The 23,190-nt window shown below is 48.7% G+C and overlaps 1 protein-coding gene across 5 annotated transcripts in view; it reads right to left on the bottom strand.

Annotated features, from left to right (window-relative positions):
* Positions 1–23,190, bottom strand: part of GEMIN5 (gem nuclear organelle associated protein 5) — a 305,616-nt gene that overhangs the window by 127,206 nt on the left and 155,220 nt on the right. For all 5 annotated transcript variants that reach the window (XM_063928370.1, XM_063928371.1, XM_063928368.1 and 2 more), the window contains 2 exons: positions 9,309–9,480; positions 8,988–9,206 (listed from right to left, as the gene is read on the bottom strand). In XM_063928370.1, the coding sequence (XP_063784440.1) occupies positions 8,988–9,206; positions 9,309–9,480 (391 nt within the window). The remainder of the gene's footprint in view (positions 1–8,987; positions 9,207–9,308; positions 9,481–23,190) is intronic.

Genomic DNA, 23,190 nt, shown 5'->3' on the forward strand with positions numbered 1-23,190 from the left:
GAAATGCATCTTTTAAATGCTCTATAGTCAGTAATATACTGTCCCTATCTAGGGTATCAATATTGTCAGTCAGGGAATCCGACCAAGCCACCCCAGTACTGCACATCCAGGCTGAGGCGATTGCTGGTCGCAGTATCACACCCGTGTGAGTGTATATACATTTTAGGATATTTTCCTGCTTTCTGTCAGCAGGTTCCTTAAGTGTGGCCGTATCCGGGGACGGTAGTGCCACCTGTTTAGACAAGCGTGTGAGCGCTTTATCCACCCTAGGGGGTGTTTCCCAACGTGCCCTATCCTCTGGCGGGAAGGGGTATGATGCTAATAACTTTTTAGGAATTAACAGTTTTTATAGGGGGAAAACCCACGCATCATCACACACTTCATTTAATTCCTCAGATGCAGGAAAAACTACAGGCAGTTTTTTCTCACCCAACATAATACCCTTTCTAGTGGTACTGGTATTATCAGAAATATGTAAAACATTTTCCATAGCCTCAATCATGTAACGTGTGGCCCTACTGGAAGTCACATTCGTCTCTTAATCGTCGACACTGGAGTCAGTATCCGTGTCGGCGTCTGTATCTGCCATCTGAGGTAACGGGCGTTTTAGAGCCCCTGATGGCTTTTGAGACACCTGGACAGGCACAGGCTGAGTAGCCGGCTGTCTCATGTCATCAATCTTTTGTAAAGAGCTGACACTGTCACGTAATTCCTTCCATAAGCTCAGCCACTCAGGTGTCGACTCCCTAGGGGGTGACATCTCCATTACAGGCAATTGCTCCGCCTCCACACCATTTTCCTCCTCATACATGTCGACACAATCATACCGACACACAGCACACACACAGGGAATGCTCTGATAGAGGACAGGACCCCACTAGCCCTTTGGGGAGACAGAGGGAGAGTATGCCAGCACACACCAGAGCGCTATATATATATATATATATATACAGGGATAACCTTATAGAAGTGTTTTTCCCCTTATAGCTGCTGTTTTATTAATACTGCGCCTAATTAGTGCCCCCCTCTCTTTTTTAACCCCTTTCTGTAGTGTAGTAACTGCAGGGGAGAGCCAGGGAGCTTCCCCCCAACGGAACTGTGAGAGAAAATGGCGCCAGTGTGCTGAGGAGATAGGCTCCGCCCCTTTTTCGCGGACTTTTCTCCTGCATTTTTATGGATTCTGGCAGGGGTTAAAATACATCCATATAGCCCTGGGGGTTATATGTGATGTATGTTTGCCAGCCAAGGTGTTTTTATTGCTGCTCAGGGCGCCCCCCCCCCAGCGCCCTGCACCCTCAGTGACCACAGTGTGAGGTGTGTATGAGAAGCAATGGCGCACAGCTGCAGTGCTGTGCGCTACCTTGGTGAAGACTGATGTCTTCTGCCGCCGATTTTCCGGACCTCTTCTTGCTTCTGGCTCTGTAAGGGGGCCGGCGGTGCGGCTCTGGGACCGGACTCCGAGGCTGGGCCTGTGTTCGGTCCCTCTGGAGCTAATGGTGTCCAGTAGCCAAGAAGCCCAAGCTGGCTGCAAGCAGGCAGGTTCGCTTCTTCTCCCCTTAGTCCCTCGATGCAGTGAGCCTGTTGCCAGCAGGTCTCACTGAAAATAAAAAACCTAAAACTAAACTTTCACTAAGAAGCTCAGGAGAGCCCCTAGTGTGGACCCTTCTCGGCCGGGCACAAAAATCTAACTGAGGCTTGGAGGAGGGTCATAGGGGGAGGAGCCAGTGCACACCAGGTAGTCCTAAAGCTTTACTTTTGTGCCCAGTCTCCTGCGGAGCCGCTATTCCCCATGGTCCTTACGGAGTTCCCAGCATCCACTAGGACGTCAGAGAAAAACAGAGTGCACCGCTGTGATAGGAAATAGCAGGACATCCCTCGTACACCTGTGGAACGCATGTGTCCACAGGCGGAGTCACTGTGGAACGCAGAGCGCTATTCATGACAGTAACGGAAGTGCGTCATCGGAAAGACCGGTGGAACGCATAGAACTTCCGGGTACGCGATCGTGGAACGCATAGCTTTCCGATACAAAACATAGCTATTGTGAATATATTTGCTTTGTGGAGTGGCGTTTTAGGATGGAGGCTGTGCGGTGGTGGACCGCATGGGATGAGTGGGACTCTGTTTTGTGATCTGGGGTGTCATCACTGTGGGTGTAACTTTGACCCACAGGAAGCATTCAGAGTATATGATTTTAAACATTGACGTACTATATAAGTTTTATGGAATATAACTGATCAATTTCTGACACATATGTATACGAGTATGAGGAGTTATTTTTGCTTTTAATTTTTATTAGTTTAAGAGAGATGGATTGAAAGGAAATGAAAGATTCACTTCCGGGTTATTTTTAGTATAAAAGGGGATGCATGCAGGTATGGATCATTCTGCCCTGAGGAAGAGTTAATAAGAACTCGAAATGCGTTGGCGGCGTCCTGATCCATTTACCTGCATCCACAATCGGAAAGGAACTTACCTAGTCCTGCTGCCGGTGTCTAGCTTGGAAGGAGTAAGGAGGAATTCCAGAAAAACTCCAAAATTTGTTGCTCTTTCCATTGCTCCATGCTGGGAGCTTGGCACGGTACGGTTCCAATTTTATCAATGTTGAAGTTAATGTCTTCACTTTTATGTAAAAGACCATTCTTTTTATATTCTTTTGGAATCACAAAATAAATTACCGATTTTAAAACTTAAAATACTACACTATATGTGCCTTTCTACATTTCTTTTTTGCAAGGACATTAATTGCACAAGAAGTTCTCTGATGTGAGGATTATTTGGAGAAAGGTGGACCTGTGGAAGAAACAAAGAAATCTCGCTGGGACAATATTATAGACTTTTAATATTAATGAACATTGATTATATTTATTTAAGGTGGTAGCGCCCAAGCTATATTCAAAATTTGTTTACTTAGATTATTCATTATTGGTGATTGGGAATCACCTGAATATTTCTGGGCAGCTTTTAGTCCACTAAGCGCTATTGTCTGATCCATATTTCCATATTTTGACCATAGGTAAAAACAAGCCTGAAGGATAAAGGACATATATGAGAGAAGGAACATGATAACAAAGGAATTTACATACCAGCACACGACTAACATATAACAACCAGCAACGGCTGGTAACAACAACAGCAAACAACTGAACAGGTAACCATACAACAAGAACCTGCAGAAAAGTCAACGCACTGTGGCAGGCACCCAATATCCCTTATGGACTACGAGAAAAGGATTTACCGGTAGGTATTAAAATCCTATTTTCTCTAGCATCCATAAGGGATATTGGGGAAAACTAGTACGATAGGGACGTCCCAAAGCTTCCAGAACGTGTGGGAATGTGCGGAGACTGCTGCAGCACCGCCTGCCCAAACTGAGTATCCTCTTTGGCGAGGGTATCAAATTTGTAGAACTTCACAAAAGCATTCTTACCCGACAAGGTAGCAGCTCGGCATAGTTGCAAGGCCGAGACTCCACGGGCAGCCGCTCAGGAAAAGCCCACTCTACTAGATCTAGTAAAGTGGGCCTGTAGAGACTTAGAAACAGGTATGGCTGCCGACACATAGGCCTGTTGGATAGTAAGCCTAATCCAACAAGCAATGGACTGCTTTGAAGCAGGGCAACCTCTTCTTCTGCGCATCATAGAGCATGAACAAGGAATCTGTCTTTCTGACCCGAGCTGTACAATTGACATATATCTTCAAGGCACGCACAGCATCCAATGCCTCCAGAGAAGCAGAAGCGTTGCAACTGGACGGAATCACGATAGGTTGATTCAAATAGAACACGGAGACAGCCTTCGGCAGGAACTGCTGTCTAGTCCGGAGCTCCGCTCTGTCCTCATAAAAAAGAGGACTGTAGAAATTTCAACACTACATCCAAATCCCAGGGTGCTGTAGACGGCACAAAGGGAGGTTGTATGTGGAGTACTCCTTGCAAGAAGGTCTGAACGTCTGGCAACACGGCCAATTTCTTCTGAAAGAAAATGGAGAGAGCTGAAATCTGGACCTTAAGGGAACCCAGACGTAAGCCCGTATCCACACCAGCCTGCAGGAAACGTCCCAAGTGAAACACTGCAGGCGGATACGTGCGTTCCTCGCACCAAGAGACATGATACGGCTCTTGCATTTCTTTCCGCCCAGAGGAGTATTTTTGATACCTCTCGCATGCAGGCTCTGCTTTTTGTCCCTCCTTGTCGATTAAATATATGCCACCGCCGTGGCGTTGTCCGACTGTACCTGGATTCCGTGATCCTTGAGCAGAGGAGAGGCTTGAAGTAGAGTATTGTAGATCACCCGAACTTCCAGAATGTTGATTGGAAGGAGGCTTTCGTGGGCTGACCACCTGCCCTGGAACTGCGCCCCTTGGGTGACAGCTCCCCATCCTCTCAGACTTGCATCCTTCGTGAGGAGGGTCCAATCTTGAATCCCAAATCTTCTGCCCTCCTGGAGATTGGAGGACTGTAGCCACCACAGGAGGGAAATCCTGGCCTGAGGTGACAGCTGAATCATCCGGTGCATCTGGAGATGCGATCCGAACCACTTGCTCAGGAGATCCAAATGAAACGTTCTGGCATGGAACCGCCCATACTGGATTGCCTCGTATGAGGCAACCATCTTTCCCAACAATCTTATGCAGAGATGTACGGACACTCAAGGAGGTCGGAGAACCATGCGGACCATCTCCTGAAGTGTTCTCGCCTTGTCCTCTGGTAGAAACACCTTCTGGGCCACAGTATCCAGCAACATCCCGAGGAACAGGAGTCTCTGAGTTGGCTCCAGGTGGGACTTCCGTAAGTTGAGCATCCACCCATGGTGGGACAGAAGACGGATGGTGCGTTCGATATGGAGCAACAAAAGCTCCCTGGATCTTGCCTTTATCAGAAGATCATCCAGATAAGGGACCACATTGATCCCCTGGACCCGGAGTTGAAGCATCATCTCCGCCATCACCTTTCGTGAATACCCTTGGGCTGTTGACAGGCCGAAGGGCAGTACCTGGAATTGGAAGTGATCGTCCAGCAGGGCAAACCGCAGGTACGCCTGATGAGGAGGCCAAAACGGAATATGGAGATAGGTGTCCTTGATATCCAAGGATACCATAAATTCCTGTTCTTCCAGGCCCGCAATCACTGCTCACAGGGATTCCATTTTGAATTTGAACACCCTCAAATAAGGATCCAAGGATTTTAGACTCAGAATGGGTCTGACCGAACCGCCCGGGCTCGGCACCACAAAGGTTTGAGTAAAACCCCTTGCCGCGTTGCGGCAGCGGTACTGGAACAATAACGTAGGACTGGACCAACTTTTGGATTGCCTGTTGCAACGTAACTTGCATATCCTCCAAAGCTAGTAAGCTTGATTTTAAAAATCTTTGGGGGGGAGGGGGGAGACTTTGGGGGATGTACTGTCAAACTCCAGCTTGTAGCCTTGAGAAACGAGCTCCCGGACCCAGGTATCCTGGCAGGAGGTCTCACAGCTGAGGTGACGCAGTCAAGCTCCCACCTCGAGATCCCCTCAGGGTGGGTGGGCACCGTCATGCTGAGGCTTTAGTGGAAGCAGAACTGGTGGACTGTTCCTGAGGACTGGTACTTGCAGGTTTTCTGTACTTACCTCTGGTGCCTCTAGCTGCACTGGAGGCACCTCTGGCCTTTGATCGAAATGTGAGAGACCGAAAGGACTGGACAGACGGTCCCGGATAGGAACGTGTCGCCGGCGGGGCCCCAGAGAGGAGGAACGTGGATTTCCCAGCAGCAACCATGGAAATACACGCATCCAATTCAACCCCAAAACCCATTCCCCTGAAAAGGGGAGGGACTCCACATTACGTTTGGATTCTGTGTCCGCAATCCACTGAAGAAACCACAAGGCCCTGCGCGCCGACACCGCCATGGCCGACGTCTTAGCATTTATGTTCCCCATCTCCTCGAGGGAATCACAGTGGACACTGGCAGTGTCCTGAATGTGTTTCAGGAGGGTAACCGTGGTAACTAATGGCATATCCCCTGAATTTGCGTGGCGCAAGAATGAATGGCATGGGTCATCCAGCAACCCGCAATGAACAGTCTTTGTGAAAGGCCGGCTGCAGTGTATATAGATTTTAGGGTAGTCTCTATCTTTCTATCCCCAGGGTCCTTCATAGTAAAGGAGCACGGGGCAGGCAGCACCGCCTTTTTAGACAGGCGAGAGACGGAGACATCCACCCCAGGGAGTTCCTCCCAAAAATTTCTACCTTGAGGTGCAAATGGGAAAGTGCACAAAAACTTTTTGGACACTTGGAATTTTTTCTCTGGATTTTTACAGACCTGTTTGAATAAGTCATCTAACTCTGGAGATTAAGGGAAAGTGACATAGGCATTGTTTTCTACAAAGAAAAACGACTGTTGTGAAGCAGCGTCCTCTAGAGGGAGCAGTAACACATCCTTATAGCCAAAATGAGGGGTTCAATAACCAGAGTAGAATCGTGATCCCCACTAATGGGATCCAGGTCATCCCCATCATCATGGATATCATCATCTGTATCAGAGAGCAAAGCAGGTAAACCACGCTTCTGGGGACCTGCATGAGAGAGGGGGGCTGTGCATCAGCCCTAGCAGCTAAATCTGCAACAGCTTGTTGCAGTAGCTGAGTTTTTTTGCACATTAGCAGTGAGCTGGGATGACATATCTGACATCATAGTCTTAAGAGACCCTAACCAGTGGGGCTCTGTACCCTCTCCCCCAACCTCTTCACTAATCTGTGAAGATCGACTACATTGCTCACATGAAACAGAGTCATTATATAATGGAGAGAATCTGGTGTGAGAGATACTGCACAGCTTGTGCTTACCCATATTTCACAGTAAGTACAAAAACATACACAAACACACAGACAGTTATAATGCAAGCCTGCCCTGCTGTATGTGAGAGGAGAGAGGGAGAAATGCCAGCACATCCTGCGCTGCACAGCCCCAGTGAGACTGTCAGCTCTGTGATCACAGTAACACTAATAAATGCAGTCCTAAATAGGCTCAGAATAGTGTACACAAGCGGCTCTCCCCCTTACCTACACCCTGTACCAGTTTCCAACGTGTCTGTGAGGCAGGAAGCGCTGAGTGTGTGCTGTTGATGGCTGCTGTAAGCAGAGGAAGGCACCAAAACGACGCTGGTCCTGCTCTGAGGAAGCTCCGCCCCCTCCAAAGGCACAGGAGCTGTACATATTATTAATACTGGCAAAATCTCCAAACAAGCTTAAAACCTCACACAAGTGCCTAGTTAAGCAGTTTTGTGCCAGTGTACACACGGGGGAGCCTAGCGGGACACCCCAGGGAGGGTCCCGTACGCCGCACCCATGGTCAGCCGCACTTTGAACCGTGTGTACTCACCACTGATGTCACCTTCAGGCAGCATTAGTGTGGTGTGCTGCGGCTGTGACAGCCAAGGCGCAGTGCCCCGCTGAACAAGCAGAGGGGAAGCGGCTCTGCACCTCGCAAGGTCGGTGACCGACCTCCCCCTAACTCCGACGGCGCAGGCATGCTGTTGCCCAGACAGCATACCGAAAAAAATAAAAGATTTAAATGAAATTGAAGAAAACTCTCTGGAGCTGCAGAGATGTGCATCCTCTCCTGAGGGCACTTTTTTCTAAACTGCATGTGGGATGGGGCATAGCGGGGAGGAGCCAGCACACCCAGTTGAAGAAATTTAAAGTGCACTGGCTCCTTTGGACCCCCGCCTATACCCCATCATACTAGTTTTCCCCAATACTTTTGCACAAATTACTTCTTTATTGACGTAAAATCCTTTTATTCTATTGAAGAAAAAAGTTTGAATGAAGGTGACCATATAATGTTGCTGACATGGATGAGAAGAGGAGCAACGGGACAATAATTGGAGCTCTTTCATATAATGCGTGACGTATGGTGGTGATGCCCATTCACAGCATGAAGTTGGCTGAATGATAGCTGGGTGGATCAGACAGGCTTGATAATCACACCAATCCATCCAGTTTTCAAACTGTGAACGATTATTACCACACACAGGCCTAATTCAGATGGGGTTGGAGGTGCGTTGAATGGCGTAAAGTACAGATGTTTGGTACCTTGCAACGAACCCGTGCTGCGAACATGCAGTACGAGTCTGCAGCAGCAAGCAGTTATGGACTGTCTGCTGCCATTTGGGAGCGGCGATGACCTCAGTCTCCCAAAAGAGAGGTGTGTCATCGCCGCCGTGAGTGACGAGACATCTTTGTTGGACCTGCAGCGGCCGGCCAATGGTGTCGCAGATGATCAGATGCTACACCCTAGGACGTCGCATGGATCAGTAATGCAGCAGGAGGCAAGACGTCCCCTGCTGCACCAACATATTAGTGCTATCGCTGCTGCTTCCACGTAAGCAGCGATAGCAACTCCAACATCTGAATCAGGCCCACTGAGCAGTAAACGTAGAAACCAGTAATGTGGTCGGCAAATCTGCACGATTATAGTGCAGTGTATGGCCAGCTTAAATCATTTCAATGTAATAGCCCCTGTAGGGTCAGGAATACACACTACAATACACAAAAATAAACACTGGATGTGTCACAAATGAAATGGTGTACACACTGCAATACTCTTAATTCCTGGCCTATACAATGTTAATAAGAGGCTAAGGAAAATGTGATCTAATTGATTAAATCTGTAAATTACCTATTGCAGATTAAAATGGTTTCCCTAATTCATGCTGATGCTGTCATTCTGCCCAAAAGGGGAGCAACAGGGTTCTTCTCTAATGTAGGTAGACAGATCCGAACGTTCAGTGCTTCAACAGAATCATGGCCAATTTGGTTGGCAGATGGCCCCACAAACAGGCCAGTAGTGGTCATCCAAACCACAGGCATGTCCACATGGAATGCAATCTACTTTTTATTAACCATTTGATATGCTGATTGTATTGGGGCCACACATACAACAATAACAGGCCAATGTTGACGCAGATATCTGCGTGTGTTCCTGTTAGGAGACACTCATGCCATACCTTCCAGCGGTGTCGCTTTGTCTGATGTTATCTCAGGAGGGACCTGATCCTCTTCTTGATCAGATGCCCCATTCTGTGTCAGGAGAAGAGGGCTCTCTTGTTCCCTGCTCACTGCGTCTCCTGCCCCGTCCTGATGAACGCTGTCCGTCTTCTTCTTTTTCTTTATCTTGCTTTTAGGTTGCAATGAACGTTTCTTTTCCAGATCAAAATATTTCTTTCCTGGAGGGGAAAGGAAATCAAATGTTTGCTTTTATTTTCTGAAAAATAAATACAGAGTTTATAGGGTCTCAGCCAGTAAGATACATCAAGGCGTGGACAAACCTTTTGGGGGTCGACTATGCTCCTGCTTCGATATGGACCAGTTGTGCAAACAGAAATCATCTGCCCCCGTCCACACCTGGTCTGGCTCCACTGGAGACCACTGGACACAGAGCAGTCGTCCTTTGTGACCCTGATAGTTACTAACTGGCTCTTCTTGAAGTACATTCCAAACCTGGAATGAGAAACATCAATACTTTATTCTGAATGGCTTTGTAATGCACTTCTATTCCCTAATACTGCTTTAAAGAGATCAGCAGTGTTGATGTAACTCCCCTATGAACTTCCCATTCATGCACAAGGTAAATTCACAGAATGGGGACACCATCACTGTATGTAAGTCTCCTTATTAGCAGTGTAGCAGGAGGATTGAAGCCCAGCTTGACTCCCTGTGAGCTCTCTACAGACAGTCCCAGAATAACTCAAGTTTGTAAGGGCTTCTATGGGATTGGTAGGTCGGCAACTAAAATATTAAACAGCACATAAGATGCAACCTACAGGAGCGTTCTAATTCAGACCTGATCTCACCTCTGTGAATTTGCAGAGGTTTGCGACCAGGTATTTGCTGTCCAGACAGAGTGAAAAATCGCCCCGTGCAAGTCTGCGTACGCCAAGTTTTGCAAACACCGGTCAGCTGCAAATCCATTTGCAACTCACTCACCATCTAATGTTTTTTTCAGTCTGTGCGTAGCCCAGGTCTTTCTCCTACAATGCTAAAGAAACAGGCTGATCGGGTCGGAGCTGGCGTCACACACCCGCCCCAAAACAGTTTGGGAACGCCTGCGTTTTTCCTGACACTCCCAGAAAATGGCCAGTTACCACCCACAAACGTCCGCTTCCTGTCTATCAGCTGGCGTTCGCCTAGCGATCAAAAAAGACGCAGGATTTTTTTGCAGCCTGGCCTCACGCCTGCGCATTACAATCCGTACACATGCGCAGTCGTTTCATAATTGCCCGCTGTGCGATTTCGCACAACAGCGATCAGATCTGAATTCTTTTATTGACTAACACTCCTGCATACATACCTAGACAATCACCGACCGATCAACCGTTATCAGGTGATCTGGTAGACAATTGTGTACTCATTGCTAATATTTCATAAAATACTTTTAAGCTCCATAATCTAACACTAATAAGTGTACAGCAGCTGTATAAAAAGGTTGATGGGTTTTGTGCCTTGGGAAGGTCAGCTAAAAATAGGATTTTAATTACCTACCGGTAAATCCTTTTCTTTTAGCCCATAAGGGTTACTGGGGGAATCTAGTACGATGGGGTATAGACGGGGTCCAAAGGAGCCAGTGCACTTTACATTCTTCACTGGGTGTGCTGGCTCCTCCCCTCTATGACCCCTCCCACAGGCAGTTATAGGTAAAAAGTGCCCGAAGGAGAAAGGACATATATGAGAGAAGGAAATATGAACAACAAAGAGTGGCGAGATTTATAAACCAGCACACCACGAACATACAACGATCAGCAACGGCTGGTAACAGCAACAGCTGAACAGGTAACCACATAAAAGAGAACCTTCAGAAAACTCAACGCACTGAGGCGGGCGCCCAATACCCCTTATGGACTACGAGAAAAGGATTTACTGGTAGGTAATTAAAATCCTATTTTCTCTAGCATCCATAAATGAAATTGGGGGAATCTAGTAAGATGGGGACATCCTAAAGCTTTCAGAACGGGCACCGCCTGCCAAAACTGGGTATCCTCTTTGGCCAGGGTATCAAACTTGCAGAACTTCGCAAATGTGTTCTTCCACGACCAAGTAGCAGCTCGGCACAGTTGCAAGGCCGAGACTCCATGGGCAGCCGCCCAGGAAGAGCCCACAGATCTTGTAGAGTGGGCCTTCAGAGACTTAGAACAGTTAAGGCTGCCGACACATAGCCATGTTGGATAGATAGTAAGCCTAATCCAACGAGCAATGGACTGCTTCGAAACAGGATAACCTTTTTCTGTGGATCATAGAGCACAAACAAGGAATCAGTCTTTCTGATCCGAGTTGTTCGCTTGACATAGATTTTCAAGGCACGCACAGCATCCAATGCCTCCGGAGGAGCAGAAGTATCAGAACTGGACGGAACTACAATAGGTTGATTCAGGTGAAACGCGGAGACAACCTTCGGCAGGAACTGCTGTCTAGTCAGGAGCTCCACTCTGGACTTTTACACGATAAGGCCCCACTTCTGAGACACGTCGAGCAGAAGCAAGGGCCAGTAACATCACTGTCTTCCACGTGAGGTACTTGTCTTCTACCGTCCTCAGGGGATCAAACCAGGAGGACTGTAGAAATTTCAACACCACATCCAAATCCCGGGGTGCCGTAGGAGGTTGTATGTGGAGAACCCCTTGCAAGAAGGTCTGAATTTCTGGCAACACTGACAATTTCTTCTGGAAGAAAATGGAGAGTGCTGAAATCTGAACCTTAATGGACCCAGACGTAAGCCTTTATACACACCAGCCTGCAGGAAACGTAAGAAACATTTCAAGTGGAACTCCGCAGGCCGATACATGTGTTCCTCGCACCAAGAGACATACTGTATCTCCTCCATATATGATGATAGTATTTTGACGTCACAGTTTTCCTGGTCTGTACCATGGTAGCAATAAACTTTTTGGAAAGGCCCTTGTGAGCTAGGATGTTCCACTCAACCGCCATACCATCAAACGAAGTCGCCGTAAGTCAGGGTAGACGAACGGTCCTTGTGAAAGAAAATCTCTTCTGAGAGGTAGAGACCAAGGTTCTTCGATGGACATGTCCAGAAGATCCGCGTACCACGCCCTCCGAGGCCGATCCAGGGCAATTAGAATTGCCTGGACTACCTGATTTCTGATGCACTTGAGCACCCTTGGGTGCAACGGAATCGGAGGAAACAGGTAGACCAGCCGGTAAGGCCAATGCGACATCAGCGCATCCATTGCCCTCGCCTGAGGGTCCCTGGTTCGTGAGCAATACCAGGGAAGTTTCTTGTTGAGACGAGGAGCCATCATGTCTATCTACGGGTAGCCCCACCGGTGGACGATCTGTTGGAACACCTGACGGTGGAGACCCCACTCCCCAGGGTGGAGATTGTGACGACTCAGGAAGTCCACTTCCCAGTTGTCCACTCCCTGAATGTAGATTGCTGACATTCCGCCCAGAGGAGTATTTTTGATACCTCTTGCGTGCAGGCTCTGCTTTTTGTTCCTCCTTGTTGACTGATGTACGCCACTGCTGTGGCGTTGTCCGACTGTACTTGGATCGCATGATCACTGAGCAGAGGAGAGGCCTGAAGCAGGGCATTGTAGATCGCCCAAAGTTCCAGAATGTTGATCGGAAGGAGGGCTTCGTGGGCTGGCCACCTGCCCTGGAACTGAGCCCCTTGGGTGACAGCTCCCCATCCTCTCAGACTTGCATCCGTTGTGAGGAGGATCCAATCCTGAATCCCGAAACTCCGGCCGGCCTTCCAGGAGATTGGAGGATTGCAGCCACCACAGGAGGGAAATCCTGGCCTGAGACGACAGCCGTATCATCCGGTGCATCAGAAGATGTGATCCGGACCATTTGCTCAGGAGATCCAGCTGAAAAGTCCTGGCATAGAACCTCCCATATTGGATTGCCTCGTATGAGGTGACCATCTTTCCCAACAATCTTATGCAAAGATGGATGGACACTCGAGTAGGTCGGAGCACCATGCGGACCATCTCCTGAAGTGTTCTCACCTTGTCCTCTAGGAAGAACACCTTCTGGGTCAAGGTATCAAGCAACATCCCCAGGAGCCGCTGAGTTGGCTCCAGGTGGGACTTCTGTAAGTTAAGGAACCACCCATGGAATGACCCAAGTTGGATAGTGCGGTCGATATAGAGCAACAAAAGTTCCCTGGATCTCGCTTTGATCAGAAGATCGTCCAGGTAAGGAACAATATTGACTCCCTGTACCCGGAACATCATCTCTGCCATCACCTTTGTGAACACCCTCGGAGCTGTGGACAGGCCGAAGGGCAGTGTCTGGAATTGGTAGTGACCGTCCAGCAGGGCAAACCTCAGGTACGCCTGATGAGGTGCCAAAATCGGAATATGGAGGTAGGCATCCTTGATATCCAAGAAAACCAGGAACTCCTGTTCTTCCAGGCCCACAATCACTGCCCGCAAGGATTCCATTTTGAACTTGAACACCTTCAGATATGGATTGAAGGACTTAAGATTCAAAATGGGCCTTACCGAATCTTCCAGTTTCGGAACCACAAACAGGCTGGAGTAATAACCCTTGCCTCGTTGTGGTATTGGTACTGTAACAATGATGTGGGACTGGACAAACTTTAGGATGGCCTGTTGCAACGTAATCTGCATATCGTCCGAAGCTGGTAAGCTTGATTTGAAATATCGTTGGGGAGGAGTACTGTCGAACTGCAGCTTATAGCCCTGAGAAATGAGATCCCTGATCCAGGTATCCTGGCAGGAAACCTCCCAGATGAGACTGAAGTGATGCAGTCGAGCTCCCACCACGAGATCCCCTCGGGGTGGGAGGGCACAGTCATGCTGAGGACTTAGTGGAAGCAGAACTGGTGGTCTGTTCCTGAGAGCTGGTGCTTGCAGGCTTTCTTGACTTACCTCTGGCATCTCGCAAGCGGGGCCCCAGAGGGGAGAAACGTGGATTACCCAGCCGTAACTTTGGAAATCCATGTATCCAATTCAGCCCCAAAAAACCATTCCCCTGAAAAGGGGAGGGATTCCACACTGCATTTGGATTCCACGTCCGCACTCCACTGACGCAACCACAAGGCCCTGCGCACAGACACTGCCATGGCAGAGGTCCTAGCATTTAATATTCCCCATCTCCTTTAGGGAATCACAGGGGATGAGTATAGTGTCGTGAATGTGCTTTAGGAGGGTCACCATAGTGACCAGGGGCATAGCCCGGAGAGGCCCTCCTGAATTTGAGTGGCCCATGAATGAATGGCATGGGACATTCAGCAACCCGCAATGACCGGCCGTTGCTACACACCTGCTGCCATGTAAATACATTTGTATGTAGCTTCTATTTTCCTATCCCCAGGATCCTTTATGGTAATGGAGACCGGAGCAGGCATCATCATCTTTTTAGACAGTCGAGAGACTGATACTGTACATCAACCCCATCCCAAAATGTACTACCTTCAGGAGTAAATCGGAAAGTGTGCAAAAACTTTTTGGACACTTGGAATTTTTTATCTGGATTTTTCCAGGTCATCTAACTCTGCAGCAGTGGCGTAACTACCACCCCCGCAGCCACTGCGGAGGCTTGGAGGAGCAGGGCTGCGGGGGCGCCGCCACCGATTGCTGCTATGATGCGAGTCTGGGAAGGAGCCGGAGGGTGTAGTGCCCGCCTCTCCTGTGGCCCTCCTGGGTCTTCAGTGGCGCTGCGTGTCTGTCAAATGAAGTGCTGGTTCGTGAGCCAATCAGAGCTTGCGGACCGGCAGCCAATCAAGAGCCACAGCTGCCGGTCCGCGAGCTCCGATTGGCTCACGAACCGGCACGTCATTTGACAGACATGCCGCCGGACACAGGATGGATGCAGGAGAGGCGCGCGCTGTGCCTTACGGCTCCTTCCCGGACAGCACAGCAGCGGGGGGAGGGTGTGTAGCTGGTACCGTGGGGGCATATTTGGCACTGGTGGGCATGTGTGTATCTGGTACTGTAGGGCATATTTGGCATTGGGGGCATATGTGTATCTGGTACTCTGGGGGCATGTGTGTTTCTGGCACTATGGGAGCATATTTTTATCTTGCACTGTGGGGGAATATCTGGCACTGGGGGCATATGTGGCACAGCCCTAGCAACAAGCATTATCCCCTGGTAACAAGCACGACACCCAGCTCATGAAGCATCACCCACTAGCAACGAACATGACACCCAGTGCATGAAATCCCTGGCAAATAATTTTACCCCCTGGCAATGAGCTTGACACCCAGCACATTATACCCCTGGCAACAAGCATAACACCTAGCGCATGAAACATCTGGCAACGAGCATGACACCCTGAGCATGAAAACCCCTTGTACTGTGCATGGAACCAAGAGCATGAAACCCCTGGCAACAAGCAGGTAATTTAAAAGTAATTAGAAGCCTTACTGTAGGGCTTAATATGTAATGGGCATTGCGGTGTGTGGCATAATGTATCACGGACATTGCGGTGTGTGGCATAATGTGTCATAAGCATTACGGTGTGTGGTATACTATATCACGGGCATTGTGGTATAATGTCTCAGGGGCATTGCAGTGTGTGGCATAATGTATAACGGGCATTGCGGTGTGTGGCATAAGGTATAACGGGCATTGCGGTATGTGTCACAGGCATTACGGTGTGTGGTATACTATTGCACAGGCATTGTGGTATGTGGCATAATGAACGGGCATTGCGGTGTGTCATAATGTGTCACAGGCATGACAGTGTGTTGTGTAGTGTATCACAGGCATTGTATGTGCTGTAATGCCTCAGGGGCATTACAGTGTTTAGCAATGTATAATGGGCATTGCGATGCGTGGCATAATGTGTCACAGGCATTACGGTGTGTGGCATAATGTGTCAGGGGCATTACGGTGTGTGGCATATTGTGTAACGGGCATTATTGTGTGTGGTATAATGTCTAAGGGCCATTGCAATATGTGGAATAATGTATACTGGGCATTATTATAAGGAGGAAAAATGGCAAATAATGTAAGGGGCATGAATCAAGATTATTTTTTTTCCTGTGGTGGCCAACGTCTGGGCGTGCAGGTTGCAGAACTGGGGTATAAGGTAGTCTTTTCCTGCAATGCCACGCCATCTTTAAGCAAAGCCATACCCATTTCTGCAAGGGCACGCCCCTTTTTGCAGCACGCACCTATGGCACGCACAGATTCATTGCTTTACTGGTGGCAATTATGGGTGGGGGGCACCGGAGAATGTTTTGGCTTGGGGGAGAAAAAAAGTAGGATTTTAATTACCTACCGGTAAATCCTTTTCTCGTAGTCCGTAGAGGATGCTGGGGTCCACATTAGTACCATGGGGTATAGACGGGTCCCTTGGGAGTCATGGGCACTTAAAGAGTTTAATAGTGTGGGCTGGCTCCTCCCTCTATGCCCCTCCTACCAGACCCAGTCTAGAAACTGTACCCGAGAAGACGGACATACTTCGAGAGAAGGAAATACACAGATAGTGGTGAGATTCACACCAGTTCACACATAACAGAAAACCAAGCTAACCAACCTGAAACAATTCAGCAACAGCTGAACCACAGTACTTAACCAAGTAACAATGCAGTACTTAACCAAGTAACAAGGCAGTACTGAACCAAGTAACAACTGCAGGCTAACGAAGCGCTGGCCGGGCGCCCAGCATTCTCTACAGACTATGAGAAAAGGATTTACCGGTAGGTAATTAAAATCCTATTTTCTCTTACGTCCTAGAGGATTCTGGGGTCCACATTAGTGCCATGGGGATGTACCAAAGCTCCCAGTACGGGAGGGAGAGCGCGGAGGCTCCTGCAGAACCGTTTGACCAAACTTAAGGTCCTCAGAGGCCAAAGTATCAAACTTGTAGAACTTAGCAAACGTGTTCGACCCTGACCAAGTAGCCGCTCGGCAAAGTTGTAAAGCCGAGACACCCTGGGCAGCCACCCAGGAAGAACCCACTTTACGACTAGAGTGGGCCTTAACAGATTTTGGAAACGGCAATCCTGCCGTAGAATAAGCATGCTGGATAGTAAACCTGATTCAGCGAGAAATTGTCTGCTTAGAAGCAAGATACCCAACCTTATGGGATCATAAAGGACAAACAGAGCGTCCAATTTTCTTTGACGAGAAGTTCTCTTCACATAAATCTTCAAAGCCCTCACAACATCCAAGGACTTTGAGGTAATTGAGGAGTCAGTAGCCACTGGCACCACAATAGGTTGGTTGATATAAAAAGCAGACACAACCTTCGGAAGAAATTGCCGACGCGTCCTGAGCTCCGCTCTATCTTCATGGAAAATCAAGTAGGGGCTCTTGCAGGACAATGCCCCCAATTCTGACACACGTCTAGCAGATGCTAATGCCAACAGTGTGACCGCCTTCCAAGTAAGAAACTTGACATCAACCTCCTGTAAAGGCTCAAACCAATCCGACTATAGGAACTGCAGCACCACATTAAGATCCCAACGTACCGTAGGAGGCACAAAGGGAGGCTGGATATGCAGCACCCCTTTCAAGAATGTCTGAACCTCAGGGAGGGCAGCCAATTGTTTCTGGATAAAAATTGACAAGGCCAAAATCTGGACTTTTATGGAGCCCAAGCGTAGGCCCACATCTACACCTGCTTGCAGAAAAAGGAGAAACCACCCTAGTTGAAACTCCACCGTAGGAAACTTCTTGGATTCACACCAAGACACGTACTTTTTCCAAATTCGATGGTAAGCTTTAGACGTTACTCCTTTCCTAGTCTGTATCAGGGTAGGAATAACCTTGCTCGGAATACCTTTCTGAGCTAAGATCTGGCGTTCAACCTCCATGTAGTCAAACGTAGCTGTGGTTAAGTCTTGATAAGCGAACGGCCCCTGTTGCAGAAGGTCCCTGCGAAGAGGAAGAGCCCTCGGATCTTGTTGAGGCGGGAGGCCATCATGTCTATTTGAGGCACACCCCAAAGACCTGTCACCTCCACGAACACCTCCGGGTGGAGGCCCCACTGTCCTAGATGGAGATAGTGTCTGCTGAGGAAGTCCGCTTCACAGTTGTCCACTCCCGGAATGAAGATTGCTGACAGCGCCACAGTGTGTTTTTCTGCCCAGGGGAAAATTCTGGTCACCTCTGACATTGCAGCCCTGCTCTTCGTTCCACCCTGTTGGCTTATGTAGGCCACTGTCATTACACTCTTCGACTGAACTTGAATGGCCTGATCTTTTAGAAGATGTGCCGCCTGTAGAAGACCGTTGTACACGGCCCTTAGTTCCAGAATGTTTATCGGGAGGATGGATTCCAGACTTTACAACCTTTCTTGGTAGATTTCCCCTTGGGCGACTGAGCCCCAACCTCTGAGACTTGCATCCGTGGTTAGAAGGATCCAATTCTGAATCCCGAACCTGCGGCCATCTAGTAGGTAAGAAGTTAGCAGCAACCAGAGGAGCGAGATTTTGGCTTTTGGCGACAAACATATCCTCTGGTGCATGTGAAGATGAGAACCCGACCATTTGTCTAGGAGATCTAGTTGCAAGGACCGTGCATCAAATCTTCCGTACTGAGTACGGCCTCGTAAGAGCCAACCATCTTTCCCAGAAGGCGAATCCACTGATGAACTGACACCCGGGTTGGCTTCAGGACATCCTGGACCATTGTATCACCAACGCTTTCTCCGCCGGTAGAAACACCCTCTGTACTTCCTTGTCGAGGATCATCCCTAGGAAGGACAGTCTCCTTGTCGGCTCCAGATGCGACTTTGGAAGATTTAGGATTCATTCATGATTCTAGAGTAGTTGAGTTGAGAGAGCAATGCTCTGCAACAGCTTCTCCCTGGAAGACGCTTATAGCAGCAGATCGTCCAGATAAGGAATTATGTTCACACCCTGCTTGCGGAGGAGTAGCATCATCTCCGCCATGATCTTGGTGAACACCCCCTCGGTGCCTTGGAGAGGCCAAACGGCAGTGCCTGGAACTGATAGTGACAGTCCAGCAGCGCAAATCTTAGATAAGCCTGGTGAGGCACCAGATCGGAATGTGAAGGTACGCATCCTTGATGTCCAGGGACACTAGAAATTCCCCCTCCTCCAGACCTGGGATCACCACTCTCAGAGACTCCATCTTGAATTTGAATTCCCTCAAATAAGGGTTCAACAACTTTAGATTCAATATTGGCCTGATCGAACCATCCGGTTTCGGTACCACAAACAGGTTTGAGTAATAACCCTTGTTTGCTAGGTGAGGTGGAACTGGAACAATGACATTTGACTTTAGCAATTTTTGAATGGCTTCCTGTAGGATAGCACTTTCTGTCAGCAAAGCTGGTAAGCCTGATTTGAAGAAACCTGTGAGGTGGGAGTTCTTGAAACTCCAGTCTCTACCCCTGGGTAACAATATCTTGTACCGAGGGGTCTAGGCCTAATTTTGCTCTTACCTGCCTGATATCCAGGCTGGGAGGTCCACCGTCATGCAGAGGATTTTGAGGAAGCAGAACCAGTTTTCTGTTCCTTGGAACCTGTTGGTGCAGGTTTTCTGGCTTTCCACAGACCTCCTCTAAAGAAAGTGATAGGGGGGTTTGGACTTTTAATTTTCACGGTACAAAAGGACTGTATTGTAGACGTAGGATAAGATTTCCTAGTAGGCAGTGCTGCTGAGGGAAGAAATGTTGACTTACCCGCAGTTGCTGTGGAGATCCACGCATCTAACGTTTCCCCAAACAGAGTCTGACCTGTGAAGGGTAGGTTCTCCACATTCTTCTTGGATTCCAAATCCGCAGACCATTGGTGCAGCCAGAGTCCCCAGCATGCCGAGACAGCTATGGAAGAAGCCCTCGCATTAAGATAGCCAAGGTCCTTCATGGCCTCCACCATGAAACCTGCAGAATCCTGTATGTGACGTAAAAACAATTCAATGTCACTTCTATCCATAGAATCTAATTCCTCTAGTAATGTGCCTGACCACTTTACTATGGCTTTAGAAATCCACGCACAAGCAATAGTGGGTCGTAACCCTACGCCAGTTGCTGTGTATAAGGATTTGAGTGTAGTCTCAATCTTACGGTCAGCCGGCTCTTTTAAAGCGGTGGACCCAGGGACAGGTAGAACCACTTTTTTTAGACAACCTAGACACAGAAGCGTCTACTACAGGCGGGATTTCCCACTTTTTCCTGTCTTCCTCAGGGAAAGGAAAAGCAATGAGAACCCTTTTTGGGATCTGGATTTTTTTCTCTGGGTTTTCCCAGGATTTTTCGAACAATGCGTTTAATTCCTTAGACGCAGGGAATGTAAGGGAGGATTTCTTATTGTCAGTAAAATAAGCCTCCTCTACTGCTCAGGTACCTTATCAGTAATGTGTAAAATGTCCCTGATAGCCTCAATCATGAGTTGCACCCCCCTAGCAAGGGATGCATTCCCCCCTTCCCTGCATATCCCCATCACCGCCCCCTGTATCAGAGTCGGTATCAGTGTCACCTTGCATTATCTGGGCAAGAGCACGCTTCTTAGGGTAAACAATTGGGGTCTTTGAAGAGGTAGTGGGAGCTGAATACGACAAAACTTCAACAGACTTTCTCAAAACCTGTATTTCAGTCTCATTTTGAGCTATCCGATATGAAATCTGGGATATCATTCCCCTAATGGAATCCACCCATGGGGGTTCGAATTCAGCAGGCTGAGACAGTATATTACAGTCCTGAGTACATGGAATAGACTCTTCAGAAGATACACACTCTGCAGCACAAGATACAGAGTTCCTAGAGATATTTATGTGAGCTATACACACACACACACACCCACACCCACAGGAAAATGCAGACACAGTTTCCCCCAGAGTACCTTCAGAGAGACACAGAGTACATGGAGCCAGCCACACAGCGCCCCAGTAGGTAGTTTATATAGTAAACAGCCGGCGCTCACTGAATAACCTTAATAGATTAAACAGCTATTTCTACACTCTCCCCCCCTGGCTATAACACCCTGGTACCGCAGATGTATGCTGGAGTTATGTGGAGGGCAGCGCTCCCCGTCAGCGTCTCTTCAGTGTGATCTGCAGGGAGAAAATGGCGTGGGTGAGTGCTGGATCCGCTCTGAGGAAGTAGTCCCGCCCCCTGTAATGGCGCATCTTCCCGCTTTCAAGGATTATACTGGCCTGAGGTGATTTGGCTGCTAACAATGGGATTAGCCCCTGTTAGCATCTGTAACCAGTGTAGGGTATTTGCGCTGGCCCAGGGCACCCCTCACAGCACCGCACATCAGTACCGCTGAGCCCTCCAGAGCGCAGCCTGTCAGAGCTGCGCTCCTACCCTTATGCCGCCATTCCCGCCGGCGACCCGCTTACCGGGGCACCGGCGTCACACTCACCACTCTATCTTCTGGCTCTGTTAGGGGGTGGCAGCCGTGCTGCGGGAGTGAGAGGTCGCCTTGTGGGCTTGCGATCAGCACCCTCAGGAGCTCGGTGTCCTGTCAGCGGAGATAGAGAACCATTAACAAGAGTTTGTTCCTACTCCCACCTAAGTCCCATGAAGCAGGGAGGCTGTTGCCAGCAGTCTTCCTGTACCTAACTCTTAGAAAAAACAATAAAACTAGAAAAACTCCTAGGAGCTCCCCTAGCTGTGACCGGCTCCACCGGGCACATTTTCTAAACCGAGTCTGGTATGAGGGGCATAGAGGGAGGAGCCAGCCCACACTATTAAACTCTTAAAAGTGCCCATGGCTCCCAAGGGACCAGGGTATACCCCCATGGCACTAATGTGGACCCCAGCATCCTCTAGGACGTAAGAGAAAAGCTTTTTCAGGGCTGCCCAGTGCAGCCCACCTGTTAAGTGACCTGCTTCTGCAGACTCCAACTGAAAACTGAGCTCACAGTGCCTGGAGGCGGGGTTATAGAGGAGGCCCCAATGCATCTTGGGACAGCTAAAGCTTTAACCTGTTGGTTCCTGGATCAAGATCCATCTCTACACCCCAATGTATTCCCTGTGGAACACAGTGTATCCCCCGCTGCAGAAAATAGTGACACAGACCCTGCAAGCACGAGGCTCTGGAGGAGTGACCTACTTGTTAGCCTTTTTTTTCTGGCAGACATGTTAGCAGAACACAAGGCAGTCACCACAAAGAAATTAAAACAGTAGAATACAAATGCAAATGAGGAAACCAACCTTCCTTATAAGGTATATAAGGATAGGATGTCAATGCAATAGATTGTTCCTAGTAGCAAGTGGCAGAGTATTACAGACACGCACTCTACATGCACACAGTAAAAACTTAATGCACAGAAAAACGGTGTTTGGAGGCAATAATTATACTCAACAACCCAGCCACCAAGTAGCAGGAAGGAGTATGTGAAGAACCAGGCTTCAGGAGCGAGGAACTGGAGAGAGAAGAGCTGAGTTATCCTCACCTTCCCAAACTGGATCACCAATGTGCCTAAAATGGCTGCCCAGCTCCCCGAGGAAGGGGAACTGAGAAGGAGGAGACAGCCCACAGGCAGGCAGAATACAATGTGAATGCAAGCCCCAGGGGTGGGGGGAGCTACAGGTAAGGCCTCCTTCCCCCTCAGGCGACAGGACTTTAGGGACGCAGCTACTGTGCCTGTGCTAATGCCCTGGTGGTCTAGTGACAAAGCGCAGCAACCTGGGCTTGCACTGCGCCTGCCCCCCTGCTCTCTCATCCGCGGGATGGATCGCCGCCAGGGAGCCAGTCAACTTACCCTCCAGTCCCCGGTCGCGGCTGCGGGCTCCGGGAGTGTGCTGAGAATGAGGTGGGTAGAGTGTTCTGTATTGCTCAGCCTATGGTCGGCTGCTGGCAGGATATGTCCAAGACTAACAGTTCAAACTATCCAACTTCAGAGATGAAAGGAGGGAAAGTGACTGCATCATCTTCCTCTAGTGTACTGTCAGGTTAGGCCAACTGCTTGGGTTTGTTGTAACGTTGCACCATCCTCACTAAATAACCTAACCCCATACATATCTTATAAAGTTCTCTCCAAAACATGATCTCCATCACCTTCTACTTCCCAATCTTCATGACAGAGGTAAGCATAATAAAGACCATCACCTGGACGGGATTTCTAAATTGGCATTTTTTTCTCCAATATTCTCTTTAAGGAGGAGGCAAAAAGACCCTGTGCTGACCTATTCATGCACAGAAACGCGCTCATCTAGTGGTATCAAGAGAGGAGATGACACATGGATGAGTGTAGCTCAGATACGTTGGACCATTTGCCAAAACATCAGTAGAAG

This window comes from Pseudophryne corroboree, chromosome 6 (genome assembly GCF_028390025.1).
Source record: "Pseudophryne corroboree isolate aPseCor3 chromosome 6, aPseCor3.hap2, whole genome shotgun sequence".
In the NCBI taxonomy this organism is placed as follows: Eukaryota; Metazoa; Chordata; class Amphibia; order Anura; family Myobatrachidae; genus Pseudophryne; species Pseudophryne corroboree.